The sequence below is a fragment of the Doryrhamphus excisus genome, linkage group LG9 (assembly GCF_037039965.1).
Source record: "Doryrhamphus excisus strain RoL-2023G ecotype Guam linkage group LG9, RoL_Dexc_Guam_v1.1, whole genome shotgun sequence".
In the NCBI taxonomy this organism is placed as follows: Eukaryota; Metazoa; Chordata; class Actinopteri; order Syngnathiformes; family Syngnathidae; genus Doryrhamphus; species Doryrhamphus excisus.
In genome coordinates this window covers 6,604,604-6,623,613 of record NC_136365.1, presented here as the reverse complement: position 1 = coordinate 6,623,613, position 19,010 = coordinate 6,604,604, and the positions used below count along the sequence as shown (strand labels likewise).

Sequence of the window (19,010 nt, the reverse complement as noted above, 5' to 3'; positions counted from 1 at the left end):
TGTACACCTCCTCCCAACTGGGATATATATGTACATTAGAGCTGTCAAAAATGGCACGTTAATGGCAGTAACTAATATATTTCATAAATTACATTAACGCATACCCATCATGGCAAGCCACGGGTTAGGGTTAGGGTTACGACATGGCAACAAATGGCGGCACAGTGTCACGTCCTTCAGAGTCACACAGTCTCTGGCATTCTTTTCTAACTTTATTTTGACACATCAACAGCAGTGCAATTCCGTCACCGTATATGTATCTCCTCATTGTCACGAGACAGACCACGAGATGGATTCAAGGACACTCCAAACAGCACAACAACGTCTTCATCACGCGTGCATGGATGGTCTAAATAAACAAAAATATCACTGACTTTGCTGCATTCAAGTAAGCTCTGAAATCCCAGAAAATTCACTCATGTGAATTCAACTTAAATGACACAGTGTCTTTGAACACAACCCCTCATTTCTTATAATATGACTGATAAAGGGTATCTATTGTGCTTTTTTTCACTCTGAATGTTGTATTTTCATGCCAAAGCGTCAGATAATGAGGTTTGCCTGCACTCAGTAAATACGGAACTACATACCCGGAAGTCCTTGGGAGCACTTGGGAGTGTGACCAAACACAGTGGAGTGGGCGTAACTAGAGCTGGGGTGGAGTAAATTAAACAGTTTGGGTTGGGAGCAGGAAATCCATGGAAACACTGCAGAATCTGGAAGATCTAGAAAGCTTTCTGTGCGGGTTATTGTGTGTAGCTGCTCTGTAGGAGTCCACAACTCAATACAAAGGGCCAAAAATGAGTATAATAGGTCCACATAATAGGCGTACTTTGGGCATCCCTGCTTTTGTGAATCTTCGTTGGTGGTTGAAGAGAGAGGTGCCCAACAGTCAGCTTCAACGAGCCGCATTGCCACAGCTCAAAGGAGTCTATAGAGTTATTTTTTTGCCTCAATTTTGAGATAGCAAAGGCAGATTTTGAGCCAAATTAATGTGCCATCACTACTGTGCACACTCTCTTCATCATGCTTGTCACCCAACACAGCAAGGCAAGCAACAAGCTGGTAGCTCTGGCTGGGGCTTGTGGGCTGTGTTCCTGGATAGCGATGAGACAGTTTTTAAAATGTGCTTATTTAGCACAATTCTTTTGCCCAAATTAAGCATTTTCAAAACAGAAAATTGGCTAAATTAAGTAAAATACAAATACAAGACATTCAGAACAAGCATTCAAAGATGCTGTGATATTGTGAATTCCACACTGGTCACTCAGTGTCAGTAATGTTACATCATCATTGATGAGACAATAGTCATTGCAGGAAGTACTGTATAGAAATTGTAAATTAAAAAAAAGAAAAACATGGAACTCTCCCAGTGCTAATGTGCTAAAAATGTTCTAAACGTGTTGTGAGGAATTAGTTACAAGAACTACTTTATGACAGTATGTATAATTAGAATTAGGCTCATCGATGAATATATGATACTATTTTTAATCCAGGCACAGTAGCTCACAAAAGTGAGTACACCCCTTGAGCTATACCGCTATACAAGCTGTACTCTGACTACTCTAAAGAGTTTCATTGCTCTTGTATTGTCCCTTGAGAAGATATGCTGTTATAAAAGAAATGTTGCTAGAATGTACGGAGTCTAGATAGACAGATTTTGTGTAAAGATAGAGAACTAGATAGTTAGATACAGATCAATATAGATAGATGGATAAGCATGCAGACAGTCAGAAAGTATCCAGTTTGCCCTGGGGTGCTTCCCAACCCAATTCGTCCTCTGCCATGCACACATACAATGCTCTTCTGTTCCTCCATCAAGTTGCCTCACAGCTCCGCAATACACAACAGCTCATTATGGAATCAAAGACCCCCCCCCCCAACACCATGACTCCAGTGCTTCCCAGTGCCTAAATACTGTCCCCTGCCGAGCACACGCACTGTCACCAGCTCTGGTCGCACAGCCTCGGGCCGTAAACAGCTTCACTGGCTGGTCACGGTCACAAAAGGCCAGCGGATACACACACATGAAAGCAACACTTCTAGATGAAGAAGATGGACACACAGCACCTTATTAGGTAGACCTCTAGTCATCCATTAGTAGCTTTTACAGAGGTCACATGGGTCAGCCAGCTGCTCTCCTTCACAGAGGATGTGGAGTGCTTCATTAATCTGCATCAGAAAACAGCAGGAGAGTGAGGGATGCCATGACAGGGGAAACTAAATTATTAGACACATTCATAGATAACAATAGGAAGATGCTCACCCTATTTGGTCATTCAATGTCAAATTGAGGTCAAACTGAGCAGCAGCAGGAGGTAGATTCAAGTAAAAATAGAATGTATCACGCTTAATTATGCTCAGCTTGTTTCCTCCCTGCAACAGGTTATGCTAATTAGGAGCACAAAAGAAAGGGATCCCTGTCATGTGATCACCTTTATACACACATTGTTGCAATAGAAAGGTGGCAGTTTTGTAATAAATACATAAGGCTGCCATGATTGATATGGGAAACAAAATGAGTACATATCATCAGTATATATTTTCTTTCTACATTAAATATACTAAACTGTAAATATACAAAAGCCAAGCAGGGAGTATTTTGGTGTTCACTTTTCAGCCACAAGGGGGAGCTTCCATAACAGCCACAAAAAACGGCCTGCTTAATTTTTTTTTTTTGCCTCTTGTTAAAAATAAAAATAAAATATTCCCACAGCAAGTCACACACTCCTTCCTGTGTTCTCACCCCGCTTTATCCATGTTATCAATCTGTCATTTTCATTATTCCCTTAGGAACTAGCTAAATAAGACAATGGACAATAAAAATGGAAATATTTAGGGTTTTAAATGAGCAACATGATTAGCCTGGTTTAGAGAGCCTGGGGCTAAAATGATGGGCTCAGGTTTCTCTCGGGTACAATAAAACCTTGTCTTATACTAAATTATACAATTTTGCAGCACTTTCTTGGAATGAGGGATATTATGAGATTCACTGAAGCAACGCAATATTTTCACCACATTGGCATCGTGCTATGCTAATAGTTACATTAAATTGAATTCACCTCTGAAAATACCTCCAACATATTCTGAGCAATCCTAATTTTTAAAAATGATGTTAACAGTAACATTAAAACATTAAAACATACAAAATATATATCTGTATTTTCCTTGCTTATATCTACAACGCTAAAGTTATTTATAGACTGTACTCTATTTGTAGCTAACTTGCTATGTTAGCTAACTGTAGGGTTAGAAAGAACAGTTGGCTTTATAGTTTGCTCTAAATGTGGTTCACTTCATCTACAAGAAAGCTGTACTGTTGGCAACAGTGACTTCAGTAAAATATGTTTTCATTATTTCTCTGACAATACTTTTACAATGCTTAAATTATTTATAGTCTGTAGTCAATTTGTAGCTAACTTGCTATGTTAGCTAACTGAGGGTTAAGAAGAACAGTTGGCTTTACAGTTTGTTCTAAATGTGGTTCACTTCATCTACAAGAAAGCTGTTCTATTAGCAACAATGACTTCGGTAAAATATGTTTTCATTATTTCTCTGACAATACTTTTACAATGCTTAAATTATTTATAGTCTGTAGTCAATTTGTAGCTAACTTGCTATGTTAGCTAACTGAGGGTTAAGAAGAACAGTTGGCTTTACAGTTTGCTCTAAATGTGGTTCACTTCATCTACAAGAAAGCTGTTCTATTAGCAACAATGACTTCGGTAAAATATGTTTTCATGATTTCTCTGACAATACATTTACAATGCTTAAATTATTTATAGCCTGTAGTCAATTTGTAGCTAACTTGCTATGTTAGCTAACTGTAGGGTTAGGAAGAACAGTTGGCTTTACAGTTTGCTCTAAATGTGGTTCACTTCATCTACAAGAAAGCTGTTCTGTTAGCAACAATGACTTCGGTAAAATATGTTTTCATTATTTGTTTGACAATACTTTTACAATGCTTAAATTATTTATAGTCTGTAGTCAATTTGTAGCAAACTTGCTATGTTAGCTAACTGAGGGTTAAGAAGAACAGTTGGCTTTACAGTTTGTTCTAAATGTGGTTCACTTCATCTACAAGAAAGCTGTTCTATTAGCAACAATGACTTTGGTAAAATATGTTTTCATGATTTCTCTGACAATACATTTACAATGCTTAAATTATTTATAGCCTGTAGTCAATTTGTAGCTAACTTGCTATGTTAGCTAATTGAGGGTTAGGAAGAACAGTTGGCTTTACAGTTTGCTCTAAATGTGGTTCACTTCATCTACAAGAAAGCTGTTCTATTAGCAACAATGACTTTGGTCAAATATATTTTCATCATTACTCTGACAATACATCCAAATCACATAATTAGTGCTCACCTTAATATATGCTTTCTCAGGCCAAAGGTGTTGACACAGGACATGGAGACTTGAAACGATCCTATTCCTCCTGTAAGAAAGTGTGCTGTGCAAACTAAGGAAAGACAATTCAAATGTAACAGTACACAATGCTTTTAATGGTGTTTTATCATACAAAACAACATAATTGTGCTTGTATCGACTGATAAACGTAATATTAAAGTGCATTTTCCTCTTCTGTACAGTACCTGTTTACACTGAACTGTCTCGATTCAGGATTTTTGTTCTGTAATACGACAATTTTGCAACAAAATATATGATTGTATAATATATAACAGATATATTTCAGCAACCAACTTATCAAGGGACAATACTATTGAAATGAAACTTACTGTATACTATAGAGCAGTGCTTGTCAAATAGTGGAGCGCCCCCTCTAATGAGGTGTTTTGGGGCGCAAGAGGCAGAGGGCAGGATACTTCAATTTCTTCAAGGTTGGTTGGTCAAGTGTGTTTATTCATGCTTGAATAATTATGTTGCCAGCAACACATTTAGTAGTTTGTATGGATAAACACATAAAAACTAACATACTACAGATTCTCAATTGTATTTTGGGAAAAAAAAGCGAGGGGGGGGCTGAGAAAACAATTGTCTCGCTTGCATAGCAGTATATATTCTCCACTGAAATCTGAAAAAGACTCAACACACAGCCATTATTGTCTAAATACTAAATAGCAACAAAAGTGACTACCATGTGCCTCGTCAACAGCCCACATGGTGGTGGTAGTGTCATGATCTAAAGGTGCACGAATGCTGCTGTGACATGGGAGCGCCGGGGAAACATGAATTCCATGCACTGTGATATCCCCAAGCAGACTGTGATCCCCCTCCCTTGGGAGTTTTCCAACATAAAGTGCCCACATACAGTGCCTTGCTGAGGAAGCTGAAGGTGGTGAGCATAAAATGTCAAACATCCACTAGCTCCACCAGGAATATCATCAAGGAGGAACGGAAGATTCCAGTGACTATCAGTGATAGGATTTAAAACAATATTGTTCACGCTAAATATTGACACTTTTGGACATGTTCACTGTGAGTTATTATAATAACGGCTATGTGTTAACTCATTTTCAGAGGACAGTAAATCCAGACTACTATACAAGCTACAAGATTGAGAAAATGTGAAATCTGTAGTGTGTACTCACTTTCATGAGATACTGTATAACCTTTTTCTGATGTTATAAGTAAATTCAAAAATAAGGATAGAACCAGCCATGTTTACACAAATATATTGTTTTTGATTTTTTCCCATTTAGCATCTGGGCGGCACGGTGGTCGAGTGGTTAGCGCTCAGACCTCACAACTAGGAGGACCAGGGTTCGACTCCACCCTCGGTCATCTCTGTGTGGAGTTTGCATGTTCTCCCCGTGCATGCGTGGGTTTTGTCCGGGTACTCTGGTTTCCTCCCACATTCCAAAAACATGCTAGGTTAATTGGCCACTCCAAATTGTCCATAGGTATGAATGTGAGTGTGAATGGTTGTTTGTCTATATGTGCCCTGTGAATGGCTGGCGACCAGTCCAGGGTGTACCCCGCCCGAAGACAGCTGGGATAGGCTCCAGCACCCCCCGCGACCCTCGTGAGAAAAAGCGGTAGAAAATGAATGAATGAATGTTTAGCAGCTTAGTCATGCAGTAAACTGTATGATTGTTTTGCCAGAACAACTTTGCTTTACAACAGTCTGGTATACTGCTCCTCCGTCCTCTAAACTTCACCTCTAGTTTTAGTATTTCTGTTATACTTCCTACAATGGTGTGGTTTGCTGTGACCGATGATGGTTGCCATGGATTTTTTTTTAGCATGTGAAAAGAAACTGAACAAGGAAAGGGAAACCCATTCAGAAACCCATCAAATGCTTTGGACCTTATAAAGTAAACTATATATGTGTGAAAACACCCTACAATTAAATATGTTCCTATAACATGTGCAGTATTTGCATCTGATGTATAGTCATGACACTGAACTGAAAGCGTGCTATATTTACAAAGTGCAATCAAGAACAAAAGCTTGATTTTCCTCATACATCATTCAATTATAGCAAATAAATCACAAAGGTTTGTGAACATTTGTCATTGGAGATAAAGCAAAAGTCGTTGTTGCAATGGTGCGGAAGAGAATTTACAATTCCTAAAACCAGAACCAGTTCTTAGATAAAGCCAAGACATGGGTTTGTGACACAGCAGCAAAAACTCAGTTCCTTCTTGAGTCTTTAATTCCACGTCAATTCAATGAACTCAGACACAGAAAGAAAACAAATAGAAGGGCAGGTCTCCTCTGGTGACGGGCTTCAGACTCCAGACTCTCGACTGATGTATAAAGGTAGGCCGGGCTGCAGTTTGTCGAGACTGATCTGATTATCGGTGTCTAGCACACACAGCATCTCAACCATTTGCTCCTTTACAAATGTCTCCTTGAGGCCGAAGTGAAACTCATCTTGTAACTTTGCCTCTTGCAGACTTCCTGCTTCTCCTTTCTCCTCCTCCTCATCATCCCCGCAGCAGAATGCTACCTCGTTCTCGTAACAGAAGGCGCTCGGGGAACGGAGGCCCAGGAGGTGGCCGGCTGCGCTTGCAACAAATGGTGATGGCGACCTGGAGAAACTTGACGTAGAAGACGAAGGTGGACCCTCGCGACCTGCATTCTGGCTGAGTTCCCTGGCACTGCACTGAGGCGTTGATGGCACTTCGTATGTCTTGTGGAAGCGAGAGTAGTCGACGTGGTAGCGGCTCCCCTTCTCAAAGACCACCGGCTCAAAGCGGTGACCCCATAGGATCTCCTTGGCTAAGTAGGAACTGCGAGCCTGAGTGGTCATAGCCGTGGCCTCGACCATTCCCTCCAGGATGACCACAATCTCAAAGTCTTCCTTCTGAAGGTCGATGCTGGTCAGATCATACAAGGGACTGCTCTTGTTGATCTCGTGGACCACCACCAGTGGTGACACTAAAAATAGTCGGTCCAGACCATCATCATAACCAACGTCAATGTCTGTTTGCTCCAAAGGCAGATACTCGCCCTCTGCAGTCACTTTGGGCTTAATGAGCTGGGCACGCACATGCGCCTCCACGATGTGGCTCTTGCGCATGTTCCCCAGGCGCCACATGAGGCACAGCTTCCCATCTCGTAATGCAATGACAGCATGATGTGAGAAGAGCAAGGTCTGAGCCCGCTTCTTGGGCCGCACCATCTTAGCCATGATTGTACCTATCATGAAAGAGTCAATAATGCAGCCAACGATGGACTGTACCACCACGGTCACCACAGCGACAGGACACTCTTCTGTAACACACCGAAAACCGTATCCAATAGTAGTTTGGGTTTCTATGGAAAAGAGGAACGCCCCGATAAAGCCCTGGATGTGCAGGATACATGGCCGCCATTTGTCCTGGTCTTCTTCTGCCTTGCTCTGAGAATCGCCTTCCTGCATGGGGGTGTGAAGGTCAAAGTCTCCATGAGCTAGTGCTACTCCCCAGAAGACCAGACCGAAAAACAGCCAAGACAAAAGAAACGTGGTGGTGAAGATGAGCAGCAGGTAGCGCCAGCGTATATCCACACAGGTGGTGAAAATATCAGCGAGGTATCTGCGTTGTTTATCCTCCATGTTATCAAAGACCACATTACACTGGCCATTCTTCTTCACAAACCGACTGCGGAGGCGACCCGTGCCCAGGTCCACATCAACATGTCGACATGGCGGCAAAGTGCGGCAGCTGTTGTGGACCGTGGAGTCTTCCGTTGGTCTCAGAGACAAATCCGCTCGCCCTTCATCCACTGGATATTTTCCCGCTCCTTCATCGTCGGCCTGCATGAAGGACGCTGTCAGGGTCTGCTGCGTCAGAGGGCTGTGGCCGTTATGGAGGCCCAAGGCTGAGATCTTTAGGGCATCTTCGTCTGTGGAAACAATGCTGTATCTGGAAAACAGGAAATTATTTTTTTTAATCTTGTCCAAATTTTATCGAGTCCCTGAACACGTCAACAGCAGCGCATTTCCAACATCATATACTGTATGTATCTCCAACTCACAGTTAGTTCTGAGAACAATTATTCCTCATTGTCACTCAACAACAGCGTGGTGCATTCAGGGGCACGCCGAACAACACAACAACGTTATTTATGCATGTATGTGTGGTTTTGGGTATATAGTAGCTCAAAGGCTGACAGATTGTGAGGAGTCCTGGTCTGAGCATCATACATGATGTTAGGCATCTCTCAGTACTTTGTGGTAAAGAACCTAAATAAGTTTCAGTCATACAATTTCTTAAATGTTCTACTAAGGTCTATGACTACATTACCTGTTGACTCGCACCGCTCCCATGACAATGGTGATCATCAGTCTGTGTCTGCAGGGGCAGTAATGTAGGTTGGGACGGGCAGTTCCAACCATGAAAGTACTTTTGCTGGACTGGGATGGAATATGAGCTCAGGTCTGTCTTGCATTTGTTAATAACATTGTCCTTCCATGACACATTTTCTGCAAACAAAAAAAAATAGTTTCATGTGCAGCATTCAATTCCTAAGAAGATCATTTTTCCAAATACCTAGTTACTAGAGTGATATAACATATAACATTTCAACTTGTAATATTACAACTGTTTTTCAGTTTTGAAACTTCAAATCTTTCCGAAGCAAGATGGTAGTCACAAAAGGCCCTCCGAGGGAGACGGCTTCCCCAGTTGTAAAACAAATATCTTCCAAAGCTAACCCACTATACCGCTGAGATATGTGTCCTGTAAATAGCTTGCGACCACTCTTGCCTGAAGACAGCTGGGATAGGCTCCAGCATACCCTAGTGAGTATAAGCAGCATAAAAACGGATGGATAGATTTCCAAGAAATGCTAAAAAATAAAACATCTGGCCTTCTCTGAATGCATGAGGCAGACAGTTTTGTATAATGAAAGCTTATTGATCAGGTTCTTTCTAGTGGTTTGCCTTTGGGAGCTTCAAGCCAACCAAGAGTGGAAAACCAAACGGGTACTGGCGGGGACAGAGATCTAACAACTTGAATGAGTTGTAATCTACTGTTAGAGGAACAATTGATTTGCTGGTTGGCCTGATGACAAGGTTGGAGGGTGATTTCGCTTGGCTTATTATGTCAGAACCAACAGAACCAAAAAACAGGGAGTTGCATAACTGATAGCGGGTCAGTCGCATGCAATCCTAAAGGGTATTTGGTGGTTTGCGAATCAGTTTCACATGACTTAGTGCATCAAAGCAAAAGTACTAATGGATGGTCTTGGGAATATTTTCGACAACTGCATTTTAAAAGCCTTTGTTCGATACTGACACGGCCGCAGCTATAAAGAGGCTCAGACACACGCAAAAAGAGTCACGTGTATAAATCTTGATGGGATTTGGTGTCATGTAATGTGTGTGACGCTCCCAGACTTCTTTCTCTGTTGCACCACGCACAGATGTCAACAACTGGCTGCTGATTGGCCAGATCCCGAGTGATTTTCAACTGGATAATCCCCGAAAAAGGGAGGATGACGTCAACATGAAGTCACGCGCATCTGGAGGAAATTGTCTTCAAACCTTTTCCTTACAAATATCTTAAAGACGTCTAGTAAATATGCCCGCAAGGCTCAGGCTGGATCAGTGAGGCACACAAGTCACAAATCAGCTGCTTGTCTAACCATCACAGAGTATCATTGCAGTTCTGATCAATTGTTTTCTTTTATGTAACTAGGTTAGTTTTCAACTTGGAACTCTCCAGCCATATCCTAACATGAATAATGAAGTGAATACCTTTTGCTAAACTAGAATGGGTGCTTTATTGATCTGTCTTTTTATTTTATTTTCAATGAGATTTATGAATTTTCTCTCCCACATTGCATGCTTCATAACGACAGGGACAATGCATTCATTCAAGCCATTGCTATGACTCTCTTTTCTTGGAGTTTTGGACTTCCCTCACTTTTTCTAATGAGGGTTGCATACTGAAAATTAATGCACGTGGCCACTTTGATATTTTTATGTATTTTTAAATTTGGTCAGAAGGCTAAACAAATATTTTTATGTATTTTTAAATTTGGTAAGAAGGCCAAACAAATATTTTTATGTATTTTAAATTTGGTAAGAAGGCTAAACATTTTTTTTTTATTACTTTCAATGCAATATTATTTTAATATGAATTATATTTGAAATAAATATTAATTCTGATAAAATGATGATGATGTTGTTTGTCTATATGTGCCCTGTGATTTGCTGGCGACCAGTCCAGGGTGTACGCCACCTCTCGCCTGAAGACAGCTAGGATAGGCTCCAGCATGCCCGCGACCCTCGTGAGGATAAGCGGTATAGAAAATGGATGAATGAAATGAATGAATGATAATTATTAAATATTATTGTTAACCAACATTTCAGTTTCTCTTTTAGACTTTTTTTATACTGCGGTCTGTAAATGGCTCAGGGGGCTGCACTTTGAACACCCCTGCTTGACGTTACTTCTCCTCGCTCACAGTACGAGCTAAACATGTATCAATTCATTACGTTTAACATGTAGCTAATGTTGGCTAAGAATAAAAATATTTACTGCCCTGAAAAAAAAGAATCCTACTATAACCCATGGAATGTCCTATTTGAGCTTCACTTGCATGACATCTGCACAAGAAAGTACACACTTTGTGTAACTGTGTTCATAATTTGAATATTTATGAAGAATTGAAGTTGTTAACTTGTTAAAGTATCAGTATGTATTTGGCTGTTGTCTCCTTTGAGGGAAGCTGTCCATAATTAGGGGTTGATCATCTTTGCTGTAATGTACTGTACGTCTCCATAGCAACGTTTTCCTTCCCTCGATGAGGCTAAATCCGTGTGTTACAAGTGTGTTTGTGTATTTTATATTACTCAAAAACACTCATCGGACACTTCATCAGGTACACTTTAAAAAAATCTAATACAGTACTGGCCAAATGTTCATTTTGACTGCTACTGTGAGAAAGGAACGAATTGAACAAAATATTATTGGTTGTAGTTTGCAGTGGTGTTGAACTGCACTGCACCATTGTAATATTCCGATGACCTTATTTAGCAAACAAGAGAGGGGCACAATGTTAGCTTTCAGTGTGATGCAGTGCAGTGCAACAACACAAAAACACCTCTCAAGTGTCTGAGAAACAGAGCACCGAATAAGCAAACCATCACGACATAAGAGAAAGCGCATCTCACAGCATAAATCGACGTCCATGTGACTCTTTATCAAGATTCATCAAGAGAAGAGCCCTCCTGCTTGACGGCAGCCTTATTCGAATATGTCAGCGAAACCAAACTGACGTTTACAACATAATCCTACACAAGGCAGAGGATGGAGGAAGACCTGGTCAAATACCAGATTACTCAGCCTCTTAATCTCTTAGTCCAAGCAACAATATAAAAGGTGGTTGCTTGCGAGACCCAGCCTGAACCCTGTAGTGTAATTAGAAATCTAATATAATGTGAGTGGAGGGATACACAATGAGAGAAGAAGAATGCATAGTCGTGGAAGAGGCTTGAAGTGAAAAGTGAAAGTAATACAGGAATGATGCAGAAGTGTGAGGGGCAAAAAAGAATAGAGATTAAGATGAAGGGATTATGACATCAGGGGGATGTTACTACATCTAATGGTATTTACTTGAAAAAAGAGAATGAAAGTGTAAAAAACAATGTGTTCTAAAGGAGGATGAAGGTTTTTGTTGTAGTATTTTACGCAACTTTGTCTCTTTAAAGGTTCACCAACACTACATGAATTATAAATGAATAAATACAACTACATAAATTCAAAATTAACACAACATATATACAAATGTGTGTATGTACTGTATAAACATATATACATATAGTATGTATATGTGTATATACACTGTATATATAAACAAAAACTTTAAACTAGCCAGGTAATACAATAAATTACTTATTAAAAAATGGAAACAATCTATCATATAATATGTAAAAAATAAAAAGACAACTCATTTAAAGTGTAAACATGTTACAAAGAGGATGTGAATGAATTATCTGTAAATGCTGAGACGTGGAGAAAAGGTAGGATTAAAGTAAGATCTCCTTTCCATCTTTTCGTGCAACTATATCCCAATACAGTACAGGTACAGTACTGTATTGTCCAATATTCAGTCAAATTTAATAATGAATATAATGAATCATAATGAATTTACAGACATAATATAAATTACTAAGGGTGGTATTTTTTAATGTATTTATTTGTCTTGGCAAAAAATGTATTTGCTTTAGTTTAAAACCTTAAAAGCTTATTATAAAATGTCTTATTAAACCAATTGAACATGGCTTTTAAATGAAAGTTTCCACCAATAGCTACAATCAATGGCACAAGTTATGATGCAGTTTGCAGACTAAGCAGCATGTGTGACGTGTGTGGGCCTGATTGAGGCCACAGGAGCTGTCCAGTGCTGAAAATCAATGCACAGCCTGCAGGAACAATCGACAGGCGGGATTGAGAGGGTTGGGGTGGGCCACAGAGAGTCCCCATCTCTTGCCTAAACTCAAAAAATGATTTTTTGGCCATTCAGATATTTTCCTCCCTCTGTTTACTCTCCCCACATGTTTTACAGTCGACTTACTCAGCCACATGAACGTTTTGTACAACTATTGATCCGCTGGAGTAGATGAGTCTGGTAAATATTGCTTGAGATTCTCTCAAAAATTCTTCATATATTTGTATGTGAACAAAAGAGAAATATACATGCAGGAAACAAACAGGAAGCGAAAAATTATTCATTTCATATGTCTTATAGCTTATTTGATTATGATCATGTTGCTCAAGTACTGAATAATCACACAACAAAAAGTGACACTCACCTTGGTGTTCTTGGAGAGTGAATCATTTAAAGATAGAAGTTTTTTTCCATCCTGAGTTGGGGTCTCTGTCCTCTTCTTTTATCACTCTGTAATATTTCACGTCGTCTTGTGTTCATTACCTTGCACAAACTTGTAAATGTCTCCACTCTGAGCTTTGTCTCGTTGTTCCATAATGCCTATGAGTGCCACCCGCTGCTGCCTCACTTGTGCATCCCCCTCGATTTCTGGCCGCATGAGTGTGTGTGTGCGCTTGTGTCTGATAGTGAGAGAGAGAAAGGAAGAGAGAGTGCTCTGATTATCTTCTTATTTTTATATACCATTGTCTTTGTGTCTTTTACACTTAAACACACTCAGACTTGTGCTGATATCCGAATAATACAATTACAACGGAAATTTCTCAGAATTTTTAACTTGTATGTAAAGGATGCATTTTCCAAGGTAGTTCATAAGACAAAAGCATTAGGATAGAACACGATCATTTTGAACATTGAAATATTTTCCCTAAATTCTTTCCTTGCTTACTCCTAATTAAATCACAAAGGTTTTGCTCAAGTATTTTACCTTAACAACACTTGGATGAGACATGTTTTTTTCGTAATAGTAAACATGCAACATGGTTATAGTCCCATGGTGGTGTCAGGTTCCCAAGCCAACCTCACATGCCCAACTGTGCCAACTGGAGTGATTAAGTTATTTGAGAGTCATTATGTGATGCCTAAACACATGTTATATAATGGTTATTTGTGGCGGCAATTACCAGAGTCTTAATAATTGTGAAGTTAAATGAGGTGAACCTTAGTTTGGGACATGTAGTCTGCAGCGGAGTGAGGCATCCTGACAAGGATGTGTCTAAAATCATTATAAATAGCACATACAGTAAAAATATAAAAAGTCTCATCGCCGCCATAGCTGTATTTTATTTGGTTTTTCACTTGTTTGAGCTATTATTGTAAATCAGACAAAACTCTTTAGTTTCCATGGGAACTGTATCTTTGCCTTTCTAGTGCATATAAATACACACTCTCTCCCGCCATGCTGTTTATTTTTGAAACCGCTTTCTTTTTAGTTTGATTCCACAACAGGTGGGTGTTGGAATGCGTAGGTGGGGGTATTATAGTGTTGAAAAGTGTTGGTTGAGGTCAGAGGTTCACCCGAGTGGGCTCACAAAAAGACTGAGTGGGCTGAAATTAACTTGCAGTCCAAGGAACACTATGTCAACATAACAAGTTTGAATGATAAAAAAAAAAAAAAAAGTTGTGAATGTTTCATGATTCACGCACACATACAGTGGTGTGAAAAAATGTTCCTGGTTTATTATTGTTAGTATGTTTGTCACACAAATATTTCAGATCATAAAAATTTAAAGATTAGTTAATGACAACACAACTGAAGGTTTTATTATGAAGGGGGAAACAAATCCAACCTACATGGCCCTGTGTGTGATTTACCCCTACACCTATTAACTTGCAACAACTGCAATCAAGTGTTTGTGTTAACATGCAATGAGTATCTTACAGCACTGTGGAGGAAATTTGTCCACTCATGTTGTAATTCAGCCACATATAAGGGTTTTAGAGCATTCATTCATTCATTCATTTTCTACCACTTTTTCCTCAAGAGGGTCGCGGGGGGTGCTATCCCAGCTGTCTTCGGGCCAGAGGCGGGGTACACCCTGGACTGGTCGCCAGCCAATCACAGGGCACATATAGACAAACAACCATTCACACTCACATTCATACCTATGGACAATTTGGAGTCGCCAATTAACCTAGCATGTTTTTGGAATGTGGGAGGAAACCGGAGTACCCGGAGAAAACCCACACATGCACGGGGAGAACATGCAAACTCCACACAGAGATGGCCGAGGGTGGAATTGAACCCTGGTCTCCTCGCTGTGAGGTCTGCGCGCTAACCACTAGACCGCCGTGCCGCCCGGTTTTAGAGCATGTGATGTAATTTATGTTTTAACAATGGGGGCAACTTTCTTTACACAGGGCCATGCAGATTTGGTTTTTTTTCCCATCCATCCATTTTCTATGCCGCTTATCCTCATGAGGGTTTGGGGGCTGACTTCAAGCGACAGGCACGGTACACCCTGGACTAGTGGCCAGCCAATCACAGGGCCCATATACAGTACAGACAGTACAGACAAACAATTGTCCTAACCTGCATGTTTTTGGAATGTGGGAGGAAACCGGAGTACATGCAAACTTCACACAGAGATGCGGAGAATCGAGCCCAAACTCGATGTTCTTCCCGAACTCATGACTGTCTGGCCATCATGCTAACTAACCACTTCACCACCGTGTGACCTGGATGTTTTTCCCCCATCAATCATATTATTCTTATGATAAGGTGGCATTTTCAGTGAGGATGTTTGGAAGTTTGCTAAACGATGGCAGTTACATGTCTAACTGAATCTCTTCTTCTTCTTCTTATTATTATTATTACAAATTATGTGACAACCAGCATGAGTCCAGAATAATTGGCTGCTAATTGTCATTGCCAAAATGTGTAATTATAGCTCTATGCCTCAGAGCCTTTGGAGGTTCTTTGCTCAAAGAAACTGTGTTGCACACAGACTGGCTCAAGCTATCACATATTGGATGACTCTACATAGATGCCCCAGGCTGGTTCCAATGTTTTTTGTCTGCAGATTGTTTCTTACAATTGTGAGAATGAAAACACGTCAATCGACGACAGCTAGACAGAGGCTAAGCTTATCTATGCCCATTGTGTGTGATCCACTTTCATTTGACTTTCAGGCATCTTTGTTTACACATTTTGCCCGGCTCTGGCAGCAGCTAGCTAGATCGCTCATTTTTATCCCACGGGCCAAATTTACTTTTTTTTTCAGTGTCACTTAACAATCTTGCACTTTTGTGTTGCCTTCAAAACACTAGTTGTGTATCTAAGTCGTTGAACATAAACATGTAGCTTTAAGATAGTTCCGCTATCGCAGGGTCTCAAACAGGTAGCTCCTATGCTAGCAGTAGCTCATCAGCTGATGCTCTATGTTCTGATGTTTTATTAAAACACGACGCCTGTATTTAATGACAAATTAGCACACTGAGTCAAATTGTACTTTGTAAAAGTACTATTTAAATTTGGCAGGCACAATAACTCACGTCTCCTTTCTTTTGGTCAAAGTAGCTTTAATAGTGCTGCAAGTTGGATACACCTGTGCTATCATAACCCTGCACTCAGAATTTATACTGTCGAATCCGTCATCTATATTCATCTATATTTTCATTATTTTGTTTTGGTCCCTGTTATGGTCATAATGGTGAATTTTGGTAAAAACATAATTTAACACATAACTTCATAATTCAAACATTATGATTTGTTTATCAAGAATAGGTTGACATTACATAAAATATGAATTGACAACATTTTGGGGTCAAGTCAATGTGAATGTATCACGTAGCTAAAGACAAAAAATAGGATTTTAGTGCTTTTTCTCAAATAAAAAGCATTACCAAATGTAAACTGTCCGTATTGGTCTACCCTGTTAGATGATCACATGGTGTCGATGTCCTTTATTTGACTTCCCTGAGGATTGACTGTCATGGTAACCAACTGTGTTGCCACCACACCTTCTCCATAAGACATCTGTCAGGAGGAGTCAGTCCACTTTCTAAAGATCTGAGCTATCTGATAGGACACGAGCACCATGTGGACCCATGTGAAGCCCAATGAACTTTTAAGTCTGTGACTGCACACTGCCAAAACGACTGACGGTTACTGAAGGCTACCACTCTGGAGAGGAGCTAGTTCACTTTTGGTCTTCAGGAAAGAAGATTTGCGCACGTGGTGATGAGGTAGATTGTCATTTTGTATCAGATGTTCTGGTGATTTCTTAGAAATTGTGCAAGAAAGCTGAGATAGCGCTGGTTATACATTATAACACAACGCAAATGCGCTTTTCTTCTTTTTCTGTTGGTGAGCAGAATAGTGATGTTGACATTCAGGATATTTGCAGTATATTTTTAAACCAAACGATTAATCAATTACCAAAATAGTTGTTGATTAATTGGTTAATCAAGTTATCAATTCATTACTCCAGCTCGATTTAAATGATAAACATTTTCCAAAGTTGTAGCAAAATAACATGGCGGTTATTTCTTCACCGATTATGATATCTCTTAGTATGTCTAATTAAAATGCAGAATTTAAAAAATCTGAAAATGTCTTAATGGTGGTTTTTATTCATATTGTTAAGGTTCCAATTTTGACCTGATTTTGACGTTTGTCTCTCTCCTTTGTAGAGTTTTCTCAATTTAGCACATTTTGGTTAAAATTGGACTGCTGTTATGAGGGAGTGACATAAGACAGAAAAATCCAAAATCTTAACCAAAATGCAGCAACTACAAAAAACAATACAAACAAGAGAAAAAAATAAATAAATCAGTGCAAAACTGTAACTAGAATGAATCACAACGTTTGAGACACCCAACTATGAACTTAAGCCAGTCAATCCCATTTCAATGACCCGTGGCAGATGACGGACGATCCGAACAAACATGTGACTCTACCATCTGAGGACTACTATTGTCGGCGTTTTCTGCCTAACACCTTTGACCCCTCTCGCTGTGGCGCCTGTCTGCGGCCAAATCATATGCACCTTGGCAACGATGCTGCACAACCTGATTCTTCACAAGAGTGGGTGTGTATACATGCCGTACATGTATTGTATTGTCTGAAATGTCATATGTCTCATGATGCTTGTTCTCAGTCATTATTTTGTTTTGGAAGACAGGCAGGATACATCCTGAACTGTTCGGAGCCAATCACAAGGCATTAGCAGACAAACAACAATCGCACCTGTGAAAATTTCGAGTCACCAATTGGCCCAAAATTCATGTTTTTGGAGGAAACTAGAGGACCCAGATTCACGATAAGTGGTAGAAAATTTGTGATATAAAAATGATTGATATAATTTAGAAGAGAAATTTCTGAGTAAGGCGGCACGGCGGACGAGTGGTTAGCGCGCATACCTCACAGCTAGGAGACCAGGGTTCAATTCCACCCTCGGCCATCTATGTGTGGAGTTTGCATGTTCTTCCCGTGCATGTGTGGGTTTCCTCCCACATTGCAAAAACATGCTAGGTTAATTGGCGACTCCAAATTGTCCATAGGTATGAATGTGAGTGTGAATGGTTGTTTGTCTATATGTGCCCTGTGATTGGCTGGCAACCAAAAGACAGCTGGGATAGGCTCCAGCACCCTCGCGACCCTCGTGAGGAAAAAGCGGTAGAAAATGAATGAATTAATTTCTGAGTAGGAGGAAACAAGATGTTTACCATTTGAATCTCTATAATGCATGAAAGCTTATAGGCAGCGCTTGAAATGTGATACAGTCATATGACACACGCAAACACTTTTTTTGCTCGCAACATAGAAATATCGAGTTGCATCAATGAATCAATTTCACTGACCTGCAATTAAGAGCACAAAGGTTTGACTTTCTGGAGGGATATTAGGAGATCAAACCTTAAAGATAGCTTTTGAGGTCTGAAAATGAGAGTGTAGAAGTGGAGTTGGGATCAAGATAAGGCCGAGAAAGCACTCGAGTGGGTGGTTCTGGCAATGCAAAAGAGCGATGAAATAATGATGAGCGTGAGTGGAGTCTAGCTTGTGTTACGTCCTGCATGCAGTCAAAACGTGCTGGCTTTGCTAAACGGATGAAGAGCAGAGCTGGTGGAAGAAGATTGAGATGAGAGACAGTAAGTGTACAGTATACTAAATGTATCAATATTACCATAACAGATATTGAAGTTGCTCTTTTAAAATTTCT

At 40.0% G+C, this 19,010-nt stretch overlaps 1 protein-coding gene across 3 annotated transcripts in view; it reads right to left on the bottom strand.

The window, feature by feature from the left end:
• Positions 1-4,534: 4,534 nt before the first annotated feature.
• Positions 4,535-19,010, bottom strand: part of LOC131101399 (ATP-sensitive inward rectifier potassium channel 12-like) — a 26,645-nt gene continuing 12,169 nt past the window's right edge. For all 3 annotated transcript variants that reach the window (XM_058046506.2, XM_078793321.1, XM_078793322.1), the window contains exons 3-5: positions 13,214-13,469; positions 8,697-8,875; positions 4,535-8,315 (exon numbers count right to left, since the gene is read on the bottom strand). In XM_058046506.2, coding sequence (XP_057902489.2) covers positions 6,695-8,315; positions 8,697-8,788 — 1,713 coding nt within the window. In that variant the 5' untranslated portion in view covers positions 8,789-8,875; positions 13,214-13,469 and the 3' untranslated portion in view covers positions 4,535-6,694. The remainder of the gene's footprint in view (positions 8,316-8,696; positions 8,876-13,213; positions 13,470-19,010) is intronic.